Raw genomic sequence first — 12,555 nt, 5'->3', positions numbered from 1 at the left:
CTCTGCTCACCCAGCGCCTGCCCTGGCCCTGGGGCCGCGGCATCCCCGGGGCTCCCGGCCAAAGGCGCAGGTGCCCAGCAGCTCGCCCACGTCGGGGCATTGGGGCTGGGGGCCCTGCCCTGTACCCACAGCTCGCTCCTACCTGCTGGGGCGGCCTCGGGGTCTCTGCATCCTGGACATTGCTGCTGGGGGCAAGGAGGTCTCTGGGCTCCCTGCACAGCACGGGATGGGGATGGGTGAGCATCATGCCCCGGCTGCACCCTGGCCTCTGCCCCACAACTCAACACTTCATGTGGTACACGCAGAAGATGAGGATGAAGATAAGGAGGAGGAAGAAGAGCACGGCAGTTGCAACCTCCACGCTGGGAAATGGAGAAGTCCCTGTGAAGACACAAGGCAGAGCGCGGAGAGGGTGGTGGGCGCGGGGCAGCGTGGGTCTGGCCGCAGGCAGGGCTGGGGCCAAGCTGGGGTGGTCACAGTGGGGTCGTGCTGGGCTGTCCTGGGAGCCCCACTCACCTGCACCACCACCACCACCTCCGTGCCATCGCCACTCCGATTCAACTCATCGCCAGCGTTCGTTTTCCAATACTTCACACAGCAACAGGTGCCGGCATCCTCACTGCTGACATCTCTGACAACGATGGTGAAATCTGTGTTGGACCCAATCTCAACCTCACGATGGCACAAACACCGAGGGAGTGGGAAGCCTCTGGGCTTGCGCAGGGCACCGCAGAGGAGTACGGCCAGAGGCAAAACCCAAACCGCTTCCTTCCCCTTTAGTAGGAAGGGTTCCCAGGGCCCCACCAAGTTGAGGCACACCGAGACACAGCTTGGAGGGGGACGAAGCCACTCGCCATGGCTCCGGTGACACAGGCGCTGCCTCTTGCCTGCCTGCTGCTGCTCGGCAGTGCCCCGGGTGAGTGCCCAGCCCTGCACAGCCCCGGTGCCTTTGCCAGGGCCTGCTCCCCCGTGCTGCTCCATTCCCTCTGCCCACAGGGATCTGGGGCTCTTCCCTGCCCTCTTCCAGCTTGCTTTTATCCCCAGCTCTAAGCTTTGCTTTATTTGAGCATCTCCAGGCCCCTGCTTTCTCCATCCCACACTGCAGCCCGGTGGCAGGCACAGGCTCACAGAGCCGTCTGCCCTGGGGGGCAAGGGACAGGGATGTCACTGCCCCCAGCTTTGTGCTGGGGGTCGGGGGAGGCCCCATGCTGCGCCCTGGCTGCAGGGCCCCTCAGCAGCCCCAAACCTTCCTCTCGCTGTCCCCAGGTGCCGATGCCCAGGCGGGTCAGGGCTTCGAGCTGCAGCAGCCCCAGAAGGAGGTGTTTGTGAGAGAGTGGGAGACGCTGTTCCTGATCTGCACCGTGACTGCAGGGGGTCCCATTGGCCCCATGAAGTGGCTGAAGGGCTGGGGCAGTGACAACAAGACCATTTATGACCAAAGATACCCCTCATCCCGGGGGACGAGGGCAGTGAACGGGTCCAACACAGACTTCAGCATCCTCATCAGGGACGTCCGCCCCGAGGACGCCGGCACCTATTACTGTGTGAAGTTTCGCAAAACACCCACCGGTGATGATGAGTTGTATCGACGTGGCGAGGGCACGGTGGTGGTGGTGGTGGCGGTGCAGGGTGAGTGGGGCTCCCAGTACAGCTCCCAGCAGGAGCCAGCCCTGCCGGGTCAGCCCCCGTCCCGTCCCCTGGGCTCTGCTCTGGGGCAGGGGCTCAGGAGCCGGCCCAGGGAGAGGGTCCCGGGGCCAGGGGCACAGAGCCTGACTGATGGACCCGCGCTTCAGGGGGGCTATGGGGCTGGGGGCTGCGTTCCCCACGCCCCGCGCTCACTGCCCTGCTCCTGCAGGTGCCCATCTCCTGTCCAGCCCCGGCCTGTGGCTCTGCATGCTGCTTGAGAAGGCGATCCTCGGCCTCGTCCTCTTCTTCCTCTTCAAGCGCTGGCAGGCCTGAAGAGAGGCCAGCGCGGCACAGCGAGGCCACCGAGACGGGAGAGATGCAGGAGAGCGTTGTCAGAGCTCCGTCACCTCCGAGATGAGAGTGCCAGCATCGGGATGGTGGTGCTGCACAAGCAGACCCGCTGCTTCTTTCGGGGTTCCTGCACCACCACCCCTGCTGCCTCCCCCCTCTGTCTCCTTGGCCCCCAGTGTTGCTGCATCCTTTGGCAGCTCCCTGGGCCGAGGGTCCCGGACCCTCCTGGCCATCCCCATCCTCTCCTGGCTGTCCCTGTCCCCCACTGGCTGTCCACGTCCCCCCCACTGTTCCCATCCCTTTTTTGCACTGCTCTGCACGTGGTTATCACCATCAATACAAATCCTTGCAAAAAGCACCTTCACGGCATCTTCCTCCGGGACAACGCTTTCCATAGAGGGCCACTTCCAGGCAGGGCCCCCCCTGGTCCCCACTGTTCCCCCCTGGGCTCCTCGGCCTCAGCCTCTTCTTCCTCACCGGAGGAAGGGGCCATGCTGCGCCGCCTGTACGGGGAACGCGGGGCACGGCTCAGAACAGGGCAGTGTGGCATGGCACGGGGCAGGACAGCTTGGCACAGCATGGCATGGGGTGCCACAGCATGGTACGGGGCAGCATGGCTTGGCACGGCATGGTATGGCGTGGCACAGCATGGCACGGGGCAGTACAGCATCGCATGGGGCAGCATGGCTTGGCTCAGCACGGGGCAGCACAGCATGGCACGGGGCAGCACAGCTCAGCATGGCATGGCATGGGGTGGCACGGCATGGCATGTGGCAGCACGGCATGGCACTGGGAAGCATGGCTCTGAATGGTATGGCACGGCACGGGGTGGCACAACATGGCACGGGGCAGCATGGCTCAGCACGGCATGGCACGGGGCTGCATGGCATGGCACAGGGTGGCACAGTATGGCACGGGGTGGCATGGGCTCAGCATGGCATGGCATGGGGCTGCATGGGGCTGCATGGGATGGCACAGGGTGGCACAGCTCGGCATGGCATGGCACGGCATGGCACGGAATGGCATGGCATGGCATGGCATGGGGTGGCATGGCACAGTTTGGCACGGGTCAGCACGGCTCGGCACAAGGCAGCAGAGCTCGGCTCGACTCAGCACGGCTCGGCACGGCTCAGCACGGCTCGGCACGGCTCCTCTCGGCACTCCGCCGGTCCGCCGGGGGGAGCTGTTACCGGTGCGGGTCTCTGGGCCCCGTTTCCCATCCGGAGCTCTTTACCAGCCGTGCCGGGCCGTGCCGGGCCGAGCCGAGCCGAGCCGTACCGGGGCGGGTCCCGGCAGCGCCGTAAGATGGCGGCCAGGGAGGAGGCGCTGAGGGAGTTCGTGGCCGTGACGGGCGCCGAGGAGGAGCGGGCCCGCTTCTTCCTCGAGTCGGCCGGCTGGGATCTGCAGGTAGCCCCCGGCCCCGTCACCTCGGGGCTTGGCTGAAGGGTCCCCGCTGAAGGGAAGGCTCCGCGACCCCCTTGGGGGTGCCCGACCTCTCCCCCTCCCCTTCCCCTCCTCGCCCCGCAAGGAGCCCCCTCAGCACCCATGGGTGCTGCCAGGCCGCCTTTGGGTGCTGCCAGGCCGCTGTTTGGGGGCAGGGATGAACCATGGTGGTGGCTGCCCTTGTGTTAACAGAGCCAAAGGGGAGCTGGGCAGCGCCCAAGCATTGCCTGGGCTTCCAAATCCCATAAAACAGCTTCAGCGACGGCATCCCTCAAGAGATGTGTTATTATTGCCGTGTGTTTGGGGTGCCCTGGGATGGTTGCTGCCCTCCTGGATGATTCCCCGTGTGTTTTTTTGCAGATTGCGCTCGCCAGTTTCTACGAGGACGGGGGCGATGAGGACATCCTGACCCTTCCCCAGCCGGCACCCAGCGCCGTGTCCAGAGGCACCGCGGCCAGGTGAGGGGGGAGCTCTGGCTGAGGCGTTCACCAAGGCTTTTTAAAACCTCACAGCGATTAATCCCATCAAAACCCATGCTCTGTCTAAAGCACGGGTGCTAGATATTTATTCTGAAACTCCGCAGTGCTTTTAGATTTAATTCACCCTATATGACTCCAGAAATTGTGAAAATATCCACTTTTCTACATCGCGAGCACGGGTGTTATTCCACAGCTGATCTATAGGCCAGTTAGAGTAATTCGCTTCATTGCTCAGGAAAAAAATGCGTTTTGAGGTTAGAAGATAATCAGGCAGTTGGTAACACTTGTATTTAAGCAGGTTGTATATCCACGGGAAAATTTTTTTCAGATTTTGTGTTGTACCTTATCTAACCAGGTTAAGAGTTTTACAAAAATAAGTTAAATAATTGGTCCCTGCCGAATTCCTATGCTAGGAGTTCTCAGACTGGATTTCTCAATCTCTCAGGGGAATGCTACTTTTAAAGAGAAGGGGTTACTGGCTGTATGGTGAGGACAAAGCGCTCGTATTTCAGACTTTGAGTAAATTCCATACTGCTGAAGAAACATTATTTTGCCTCAGACCACAGGAGCGTTGCTGGAGGCTGGCCTTTACTGCGGCCTGGCAGAGCAACCTGTGTCTGTACAGGTTTGGAAATGACTGCCTTCTGAAAGAGGCAACCGAATCCATTACGTGACAGGGAAGATGACTGAGGAGTTACCTCATCTGCTGGGCCTGCAGCCACCTTCTGAGCCTCCTCGGGTGCTCTCGCTGTTGTTTTTGGTTGCGGTGATTGCTACAGATGCCCAAGAACTTTGTTCACTGCTTGGTTACACCAGCGCTGACCTGTGATCTCATTCAGACCCTAAAAGTAGAGCAGAGTCAAACCTAACGTGCCGTGCTCAGCAGCTTCTGCGCACGTGGTTGAGCTGTGTCATGGGGCTGACGTGCTTTGATTGACTTTTGCAGTGACCATCGAGTAACGTCGTTTAGAGACCTTGTTCATGCACAGGAGGATGATGACGAAGAGGAAGAGGGACAGCGGTAAGTTTTCAGTCAAAGAATTAAAACCCTGCCTTTTTTTTTTTTTTTTTTATGGCTTGCTGCATGCGTACAGGTTATTTTTCAAAAGCAGATTTAAGCAGATGTGTCATTCCTGTGCAGAAAAATCTCAGGTCTGACCCAAACTTTGGTCATTGTAAATTCTGTGTGCGAGCACGTGCTCAGTGTTGCTGTATAAACACCTTTTTTCATCTCTCGTTTGTGCTGTTGAGAGAAAGTCTGAGGTAGGGTGTGAGAGCCCTTGGGGAAAAAACCCAAATCATCATCACTTGTGTCCCTGGAGAACAGAAATGTGGGAATAACACAGGGACTGTTTTTCATTTTGCTTGTCTGTGTGGCTTTAAGCGCTGCTTAAGGAGAATGTAATGGAATGTGGAGGTGGAAAGGAAAAATGTAGGTCCCTTTTTTCAGTGGGGACATGGCCCACTAGCAGAGAAATCTTCCCCTGTGTCAGCTGCAAGTAGTTGCAAACACTTAAGGTTAACGGGCAAGGTAAATTGAATGGAACTGATGTAGCTAGAAGTGGCTCAGTATAGGTAGGCCACCTGGTCTTCTGCACTCAGCTGTGAGCTCTGTATGTGTTGGAAACCAGCTGGAATCTAATCAGCCCAATCTTCCAGAAGTGTTTAATTGCACTTCACTGAGTGTGCGCTCATTGCTTTCTGCTCAGTCCTGTCCCACGTGCTCTGAACTTTCAGCACAGTGTTAATACCTTCCCTCCAAGTACCAGTTATTTCCTCAGTGAGTAAGGCCGTTTCCTGTAGTCATTGCCTGCCTTCTTCCATCTGAGAGGTCAGAGACCCGCTAAAAGTCTCGTGTGAAGTTAGTAGCCTGGCTGGGACTAGACTGATAAAGCTCTTCCAGTGCTAGACTGTATCTCTTTCTAGGTCTGAGAGAGTCGTTATCATTTCATGACTGCTGATCAGTGGGTAACTTTACAATTTCCTGAGGCACAGAGACTTTTTTTTTTATTTATATCAGTTACTCTAAGTGGCAGATACACTGGTCATAACTAATATTTGTGGATTCAAACTGTTTCATTAAGCTGCACAAAAGTGCACAACTAATTCCTGGTATAAAACTGCTGAATCCTGGAGAAGCTGTGGTCCAGTCTTACCCAGCAGCGGTGTTCTTTCTGTCTAGGTTTTATGCTGGTGGCTCAGAGAGAAGTGGACAGCAGATCGTTGGTCCTCCAAGGAAGAAGAGTCCCAACGAGCTGGTGGAAGATCTCTTCAAAGGAGCGAAGGAGCACGGTGCTGTGGCGGTTGATCGGACAGCCAAAAGCAGCGGCGAGAGCAGCAAGCCTAAAGTGAGGAGTGCTGAGGTTTTTTTTCCCCTCTTTCAGTTGTTTTATGTTGTAGCCATCTGTGCGTGGCTCCCACTGTGACAGCTGTTGGGTACTGTGGAGTACTGAAACTATTTTAAAAGAAAGTGAAGTCTGGGTTTGGCTGTTAGTGCAGCTCTAGTTCATGTGTCGTAGTGGCAAGAAAAGTCACTTTGAGCCATATTTACTGACTGTTCCATGCTGGTCACTGTGCCTGCAGAGTGGCAGATGTTGCTGCTACCCTGAGGGCCTCCCTGTTCTTCAGAACGGTGTTGGGGAAGGAGAAGCAAGCTGTGCTGGCTCTGTGTCACCCTGTAACCTCTTTGCCTGTCTCTCTTACAGCCTTTTGCAGGGGGAGGATATCGCCTTGGGGCTACTCCAGAGGAAGAGTCTGCCTATGTGGCAGGGGAGAGGAGGCAGAGCTCTGTTCAGGATGTGAGTAGCTCTCTGTTCTGTTTTGTAGATGTCACCGGGGGGATTTCTCTGCTATAGCTACAAAGCTTGTGAGCCAGAGAATATAAAGGTTGACTGCAATTCAGGAGGATGGTAAACCCCACTTCTTGTGGGATTTCTGACTGGGGGGAAAAAATAGCCCATACTTGAGACTTGGGTAAGCAGTTTTCTGGTGAACTTCTGGTTAAGAATTTGCGTGTTCCTTAGAAGCATGGGGATCTTCTCTCAGCCTCTGTACTGTGATTATATGGATTGTGAAAAGTGCTGTGCAAAGAGCACTGCGCAGTAAAGCTGCTTTATTCATTGAAGAGATGCAGAGCTGACAACATCAGTACACGATCCTCCTGTGCTTGGGTTGTGAGCAAATATCCTTGGTGAGAGCTTGGTTTGGCCTCGTTGTCTGACATACCTTGGGCTTTTCAGCCATATTCATCAGCAAAGGGGTCTGTGTTGTCACCTTCTAGGAGCTGATGCATGACCAATCCATAGCCAACGCTTCAGATTTTTTCCTCACTGCTGAATGTACTGATCAAGACGAACCTTGCTGGAATGTTTTCTGCAGCTTGAAATTCCCTGCCAGTCAGCAGCTTTTCTCTCTGCGTCCAGTTATTCTTAGTATGATGTTTAGTGAGGCTGATTGTTGTTTGGGGACTGCTGCAGGTGCATGTTGTACTGAAGCTCTGGAAGAGTGGATTCAGCCTGGACAGCGGAGAACTGAGGAGCTACCAGGATCCATCCAATGCCCAGTTTCTTGATGACATCCGCAGAGGGTACGTAGCAAGAGGGCAGTGAAGGAAGGGCTGTATTTTGAAACACAGGTGTTCATGAAATCCACATTGTTGAATCAATGATGCATTTGTCCTGAGCTTTCTTACAAGGGCTAGGTTCTTAATGTGTAAACGAAGAGAGGACAGACTTGAAGATCTACTTCAAATGAATTGGGAAGTGGCGCTGGTTTGTATGGGGCCTTGAGGTTTTGAAGTGAACAAACACTTTCACGTTTGGGCTGAGAATTTCTGATGTGTCATGTCACTTCTGGTAAGGGTCAGGGAAAAGTAACCTTTAGCTTGTGTCTGTCAGGGGGGAGGTGTGCACCTGCTTTGTTAGTTAGCAGGAGCACACAGTAATTCCTGAAATTCAGACATCTATGGTTGTATTGGGTTCTGTGGCACGTGCTGTTCCTGAGTTGCTTTTTCAGGACAATTTTATTGGACACTGTCATTGCAGGGAAGTCCCAGCAGAGCTGCGCAGGTTAGCACGAGGCGGACAGGTGAACCTGGATATGGAGGATCACCGTGATGAGGAGTACGTGAAACCTAAAAGTGTCTTCAAAGCTTTTACTGGAGAAGGACAAAAACTGGGCAGGTGAGGAAACAGCAGTGCTTTTTTGCTGTGTGTGTGTGATGTGAGAAAGTCACTTCAGATTTTTTGTGGGATGAGCCTACTGACTTGTCTTCCTGAAGAGAAGGTACTCGGTGCCTGTGGTCTGTGAGGTATTCCTCTAACAAAAAATGGGGCTTGGCCATGTGTGCTATGGGCATTTTTAGTGGCAGGAGGCAGTTCTCCAGTCTGGAACCACTACGGCGTGTCGTGTAGAAGCAGGGCATGCTCGTTATGATGCTGCTGTTCTGTGTGGCTGTGCAGAACCAAGCTGTGGTGCTGTAACAGATGATGGTAGGGGCGAAATTACAGCCAAGTGCTCACCGAATCCTGAATTCTCATTTCCAACCTACACTGGCATCTCTTGCTTAGGAGCCCTAGTAGTTGGACCCGGCAGGTGATAAGCTCACTGCCTGATTCGTGGCACCCTGCAGCCAGGTGAGTGGTTTGGTTTTTAACAGCTCTCTTTGTGTCTTCCTGTTCTCAGCACTGCACCTCAGGTGTTGGGCACCAGCTCGCCAGCCCAGCAGGCAGAGAATGAAGCCAAAGCCAGTTCTGCCATCACTATTGATGAGTCGGAGCCCGTCACCAACATCCAAATCCGGCTCGCTGATGGTGGGCGACTGGTCCAGAAATTTAATCATAATCACAGGTACAAAGGCAACAGGAAACACAGGTTACTAACTGGGAAGGCCTGAATGACACTGCGAACTGTGCACAGATGGAGCAGATGTTAGAATCCTGACTAGCCTGCTAAAGGGAGCTCTGGGGATCCTTCTGTATAGGTGAATAGGAATAAAATTATTGTGGGGTTTTAAGGCAGATGCTGACTGTTGGAAGGATAGGGTTTGCTTTCCAAATAGTGATGGATTGTAGGCAACGATGCTGTGTCTGGGAGCTTCAGTATGAACAACAGAACTTTTGTTAATGTCAGCTATAAGAAAAGCTAAAACTATTCAGAGGGCTTTAGAATCTATCAGATAATTAGGAATTGGTTTTGTTATTCTGTCAGTTCATACTTCTGCTGGGTTTTCCCCTGTATTGATTGTAGCACCAAGGTGTGCTCTTAAACAGCTTGGTTTGCTTGTCAAGCTGGCTTACATACCCGACTGATTCGTTAGAGTTCTGTCTTAAAGTCCTTCTCACCTACCTGATCTTGGAGAATGTGGCTGTTTGTCCGTGCTTGTTCTTCTTATCTCCATAAGAGAATCAAGTACACTTCCGAAAGTTACAGAAACCTTCCTCTGGGATCAGGTGCAGGAAATAGATCCAGTGTCACTGTTGTGACTGCTCTTGGGAGCTGAAATCATCTAGGTTATGCTGTGAGTGATGGGCACAGCTGCTTATAGCAGCTTAGCATCAAGCAATTTATTAATCTGTTCATTTTGAGGGCCTCGAACCCTTCAGTTTCAAAACCACAGAAGATGGGCAGCATAAAAGAACATCTTGCTGAGAATCTCTAACCTCTAAAGCAGCTTATTTCATTAAACAGGAGCCTGTAGAGAAGTACCTTAAATCACAGAATTGTGTGGCTGTGGTCTCTATTGTTACCTGGAAAGCAAGAGCCATGAGTGCAGGGTTGCAGACTCTGGAAAGGGTGAATTTAGGCTTTTGTTGTGCAATTCTCCGGGATGCTCAATAACAGGATTGCCCTTGTGTGTTTGATCCCTCTGCACAGGATCCGTGACATCCGGCTCTTCATAGTCGATGCCCGGCCAGCGATGGCTGCGACCAGCTTCGTCCTGATGACCACCTTCCCAAATAAAGAGCTGACTGATGAGAACCAAACCCTGAAGGAAGCCAACCTGCTCAACGCTGTCATCGTTCAGCGGTTAACATAAAGGAACCCACCTCTCGCCACACGCCTGCTCGCAGTGCGCATGCGTCGTCTCGTCCTGTGCGTGCACCTGCGCCGTGCAAACACAGGCTCACATCTACTCATAGCTCTGGGTTCTTAGGTCTTGGTTGGACTCTTTTCTCTTTAGTTGCGTTTCCCATTTGTTTTGTTCTGTTTTTTTTTTTTTTTTTTTTTTGGTGATGATCAGTGGACTTTAAAATAAATAAACGAAACGAACCCGTTTTGAAAGGAGCTGCAGCCTGTTGTGCCACACGTTCTCCCAGGAGAGTTGAGTTACCTTTGTGTTGCATTTCTGTGCTCTTTAGAGGGGAGGAAGGTACTGGGGGCAAGGGAGCTCTCAGGGAGCAGTTTCCTTCCATGCCAATCGACTGCTCATCACAATCTGTTACTCTCCTCCAGGGCCTGCTGCAAAGTACTCCCTTTATTTTTGCACATTAAATATAAACTGCACAAGAATGGGTGATCTTATTGTCAGGATGATGGTTACGCTGCTGTAAAAAAGCACTGTGGGGGAAATGTTTGTGAAACAGTTACTGCTCAACATGGAAAAAGCTCTGCCCGTGTGCAGGTGCAAAAGTTAGCACTATTCCTGGCCTTTTCTGAAGAGAAAGTCCTGACTTTCCTGTCCTCAGCAGAACTCTTAGGGTGTTCACAGCAGCACCCACCTGCTCTGCCTGCACTTCCTCCAGCAGTCCAGACCAACTGCAGCTTTAATTTGCTGTATTGCATTTCTTTGAGAAATCCAACTTGCTGATTTTTTTTTTTAATTATTTCAGAGAAGGCACAAAGCTGAATCAGCTTGAAGTGACTGAAAGTACAAGGCAAATGGTCTTATTGGAAAGCAAATTTTATCTTACGATGAATTATCATTGTGTTGGAAACTTTTCAGGTGAAAAGCTCAAGGCTGTAGTACCCTTTGGTTTATTTCCTTTCATCTGCTGAGGACCACACAGCCAAACACCTGGATTTTTCCACCTTTAGTCTGTCCACTGGTTGTGTTTTGGGCTCAGGTCTCCATTTTTTTCCTTTTCTTTGACCAGAGTCCTGCGGGTCAATTCATTGCTGTTAGACGAGGGGCTGGTAGCTCTGGCATAGATAGCATCACACATGCGAGTTGCCATCTAGCGTCGTGCCACGGCACTTTGCACTGATCCAAAGCGTGCTTACTGTCCTAGCCCCAGGCTTTGGAGCCGCGCTGGACCGTAGGTATCCAAATGTCACAGGTATCCCGACGTCAGCCGACTGGGAGCTGCGCTGACACCACGGTATCGTATGAAAGGGGCTGGCTTGCAGCCACGCCAAGTGTTACAGCGTGCAGTCCTCTTGCCTTAGTCACCCTGGAGCTCTGCAGCTCCAACCCCTCATGCTCTGAACTTCCAGGTCCTCGCCTTGGCGGGGCAGAGGACGAGCTGTGGGTGCGTGCAGCCTGGGGAGGGCCAGCGGGTTGGGCAGGTTGAGCACGAGGAACCCGCTTGGCTGGATGCATTAATGCAAAGCTGCAGGAGTACCAGACCTTAGCAAGGGCATTTCAATAGCAGTTTCTCAGCTGAGAGTTGAATTAACTTACAGTTTTCATTGCTGAGTGGGTATATAACGTGCGTAACAGCATATCTGTAAATTGTGAAAATGATCATTAAAGCCCGCAAAATAGGAAAACGTCGTTTGACCCTTTCTAATAACGGCTGCCATCTGTTCTCCCGTTCTGGATGATGTGTATGCTGACGTCTGCTCTTACTGCTTGGGCTTCCCAGTGCTGAGATATCTTCAGCTAAATGAGAGAAAAAGTCTGGGCAGCGCTGCTAAAGCTCTTTTCCGAGGGGTGAACACGGGGTTTGCCCACCTGCGTCACTTGGCGCTCCGTGTTATCACCACTCAGCCATCTCTGTGAACCAGCACAAGAGAATTCAGGGTGTTTCCCTCCCAGCTAAATATAGTCGTAATTGCCTCGTGGCAAGGCGCTCATCTTTAATTGCTCGTCGTCAGAGTTGTCCCGGTCCCCATGAGGGCTGTTTTGGGGACACGGGTCAACGCCTTCGAGTCCTGGACACGGAGCCAGGAGGGAAGCGAGTACGAATTGCTCGATCCATGCTTCTGCCTCTGTTAGCTGGTGCCATGGGAGGGCTGGGGTGATGGCAAGCTGGCCTTTGGGATCTTGGGTCTTGACCCCAAATGAAATGGGGTTGGCAGCCGGGCAGCAGCTCAGGTCCCACCGAGGATTTCGTCGCACGGCTTCTGCTCCACGCTGGGGAGCTTCACGGCCAGGTTTCCTCTGGCTTCTCTTCTGCCAGCGGGCTAAAGCGGTAAATTCAGATGGACTGCGGGCTGTCAGCTGCTTCTCTGCCTAAAAAAAAAAGGGAATTTCTCCCCCGGAGCCGGAGGGTGGCAGTGCTGCAGAGAAGCCGCAGTTCCCCAGCACGGCTCCGGCTGCGAGCACCCCGCTGCCTGCGGGGTTAGGGTTAGGGTTACGCTCCTGGGTGACCTTCCTCTGGTTTTGGGGTTTTGTTTTGGTGGGTAGTGAGCTGCCCTTATCTGCTGGTGAGCAGGGCCGGCTTTGTCCGGCCGCGGGGCTATCTGAAGGACGCCGACGTGGTATCAGCAACCA

At 53.3% G+C, this 12,555-nt stretch overlaps 2 protein-coding genes across 2 annotated transcripts; both read left to right on the top strand.

Moving 5' to 3' along the window:
* Positions 1-156: 156 nt before the first annotated feature.
* LOC311445754 (tyrosine-protein phosphatase non-receptor type substrate 1-like) lies at positions 157-2,335 on the top strand. The gene is made up of 3 exons (XM_084538163.1): positions 157-916; positions 1,267-1,629; positions 1,856-2,335. Exons 1-3 carry the CDS (start codon positions 856-858, stop codon positions 1,957-1,959), a joined length of 528 nt encoding a protein of 175 aa, XP_084394289.1. The 5' UTR covers positions 157-855; the 3' UTR covers positions 1,960-2,335.
* An 886-nt stretch (positions 2,336-3,221) lies between these two features.
* On the top strand, positions 3,222-10,184 carry NSFL1C (NSFL1 cofactor). Its single transcript, XM_084537609.1, has 9 exons — positions 3,222-3,384; positions 3,781-3,878; positions 4,846-4,920; positions 6,082-6,247; positions 6,605-6,697; positions 7,376-7,485; positions 7,943-8,080; positions 8,583-8,747; positions 9,774-10,184. The coding sequence occupies exons 1-9, from the start codon at positions 3,283-3,285 to the stop codon at positions 9,934-9,936; spliced, it is 1,110 nt and encodes a 369-aa protein (XP_084393735.1). The 5' UTR covers positions 3,222-3,282; the 3' UTR covers positions 9,937-10,184.
* The last annotated feature ends 2,371 nt before the right edge of the window (positions 10,185-12,555 follow it).

The sequence above is a fragment of the Aythya ferina genome (assembly GCF_964211825.1).
Source record: "Aythya ferina genome assembly, chromosome: 16".
NCBI lineage: Eukaryota > Metazoa > Chordata > Aves > Anseriformes > Anatidae > Aythya > Aythya ferina.
Note: the sequence above shows the minus strand (reverse complement) of the source record. Positions and strands in the feature narration are given on the sequence as shown.

Bases quoted from the DNA above. Each gene is read 5' to 3' on its own strand.
- NSFL1C (XM_084537609.1), top strand. From the start codon at position 3,283: ATGGCGGCCAGGGAGGAGGCGCTGAGGGAGTTCGTGGCCGTGACGGGC. The intron at 3,879-4,845 runs GTGAGGGGGGAG...TGACTTTTGCAG, and splicing joins TCCAGAGGCACCGCGGCCAG to TGACCATCGAGTAACGTCGT. The intron at 6,698-7,375 runs GTGAGTAGCTCT...GGACTGCTGCAG, and splicing joins GGCAGAGCTCTGTTCAGGAT to GTGCATGTTGTACTGAAGCT.
- LOC311445754 (XM_084538163.1), top strand. From the start codon at position 856: ATGGCTCCGGTGACACAGGCGCTGCCTCTTGCCTGCCTGCTGCTGCTC. The intron at 917-1,266 runs GTGAGTGCCCAG...CGCTGTCCCCAG, and splicing joins GCTGCTCGGCAGTGCCCCGG to GTGCCGATGCCCAGGCGGGT. The intron at 1,630-1,855 runs GTGAGTGGGGCT...CTGCTCCTGCAG, and splicing joins GGTGGTGGTGGCGGTGCAGG to GTGCCCATCTCCTGTCCAGC.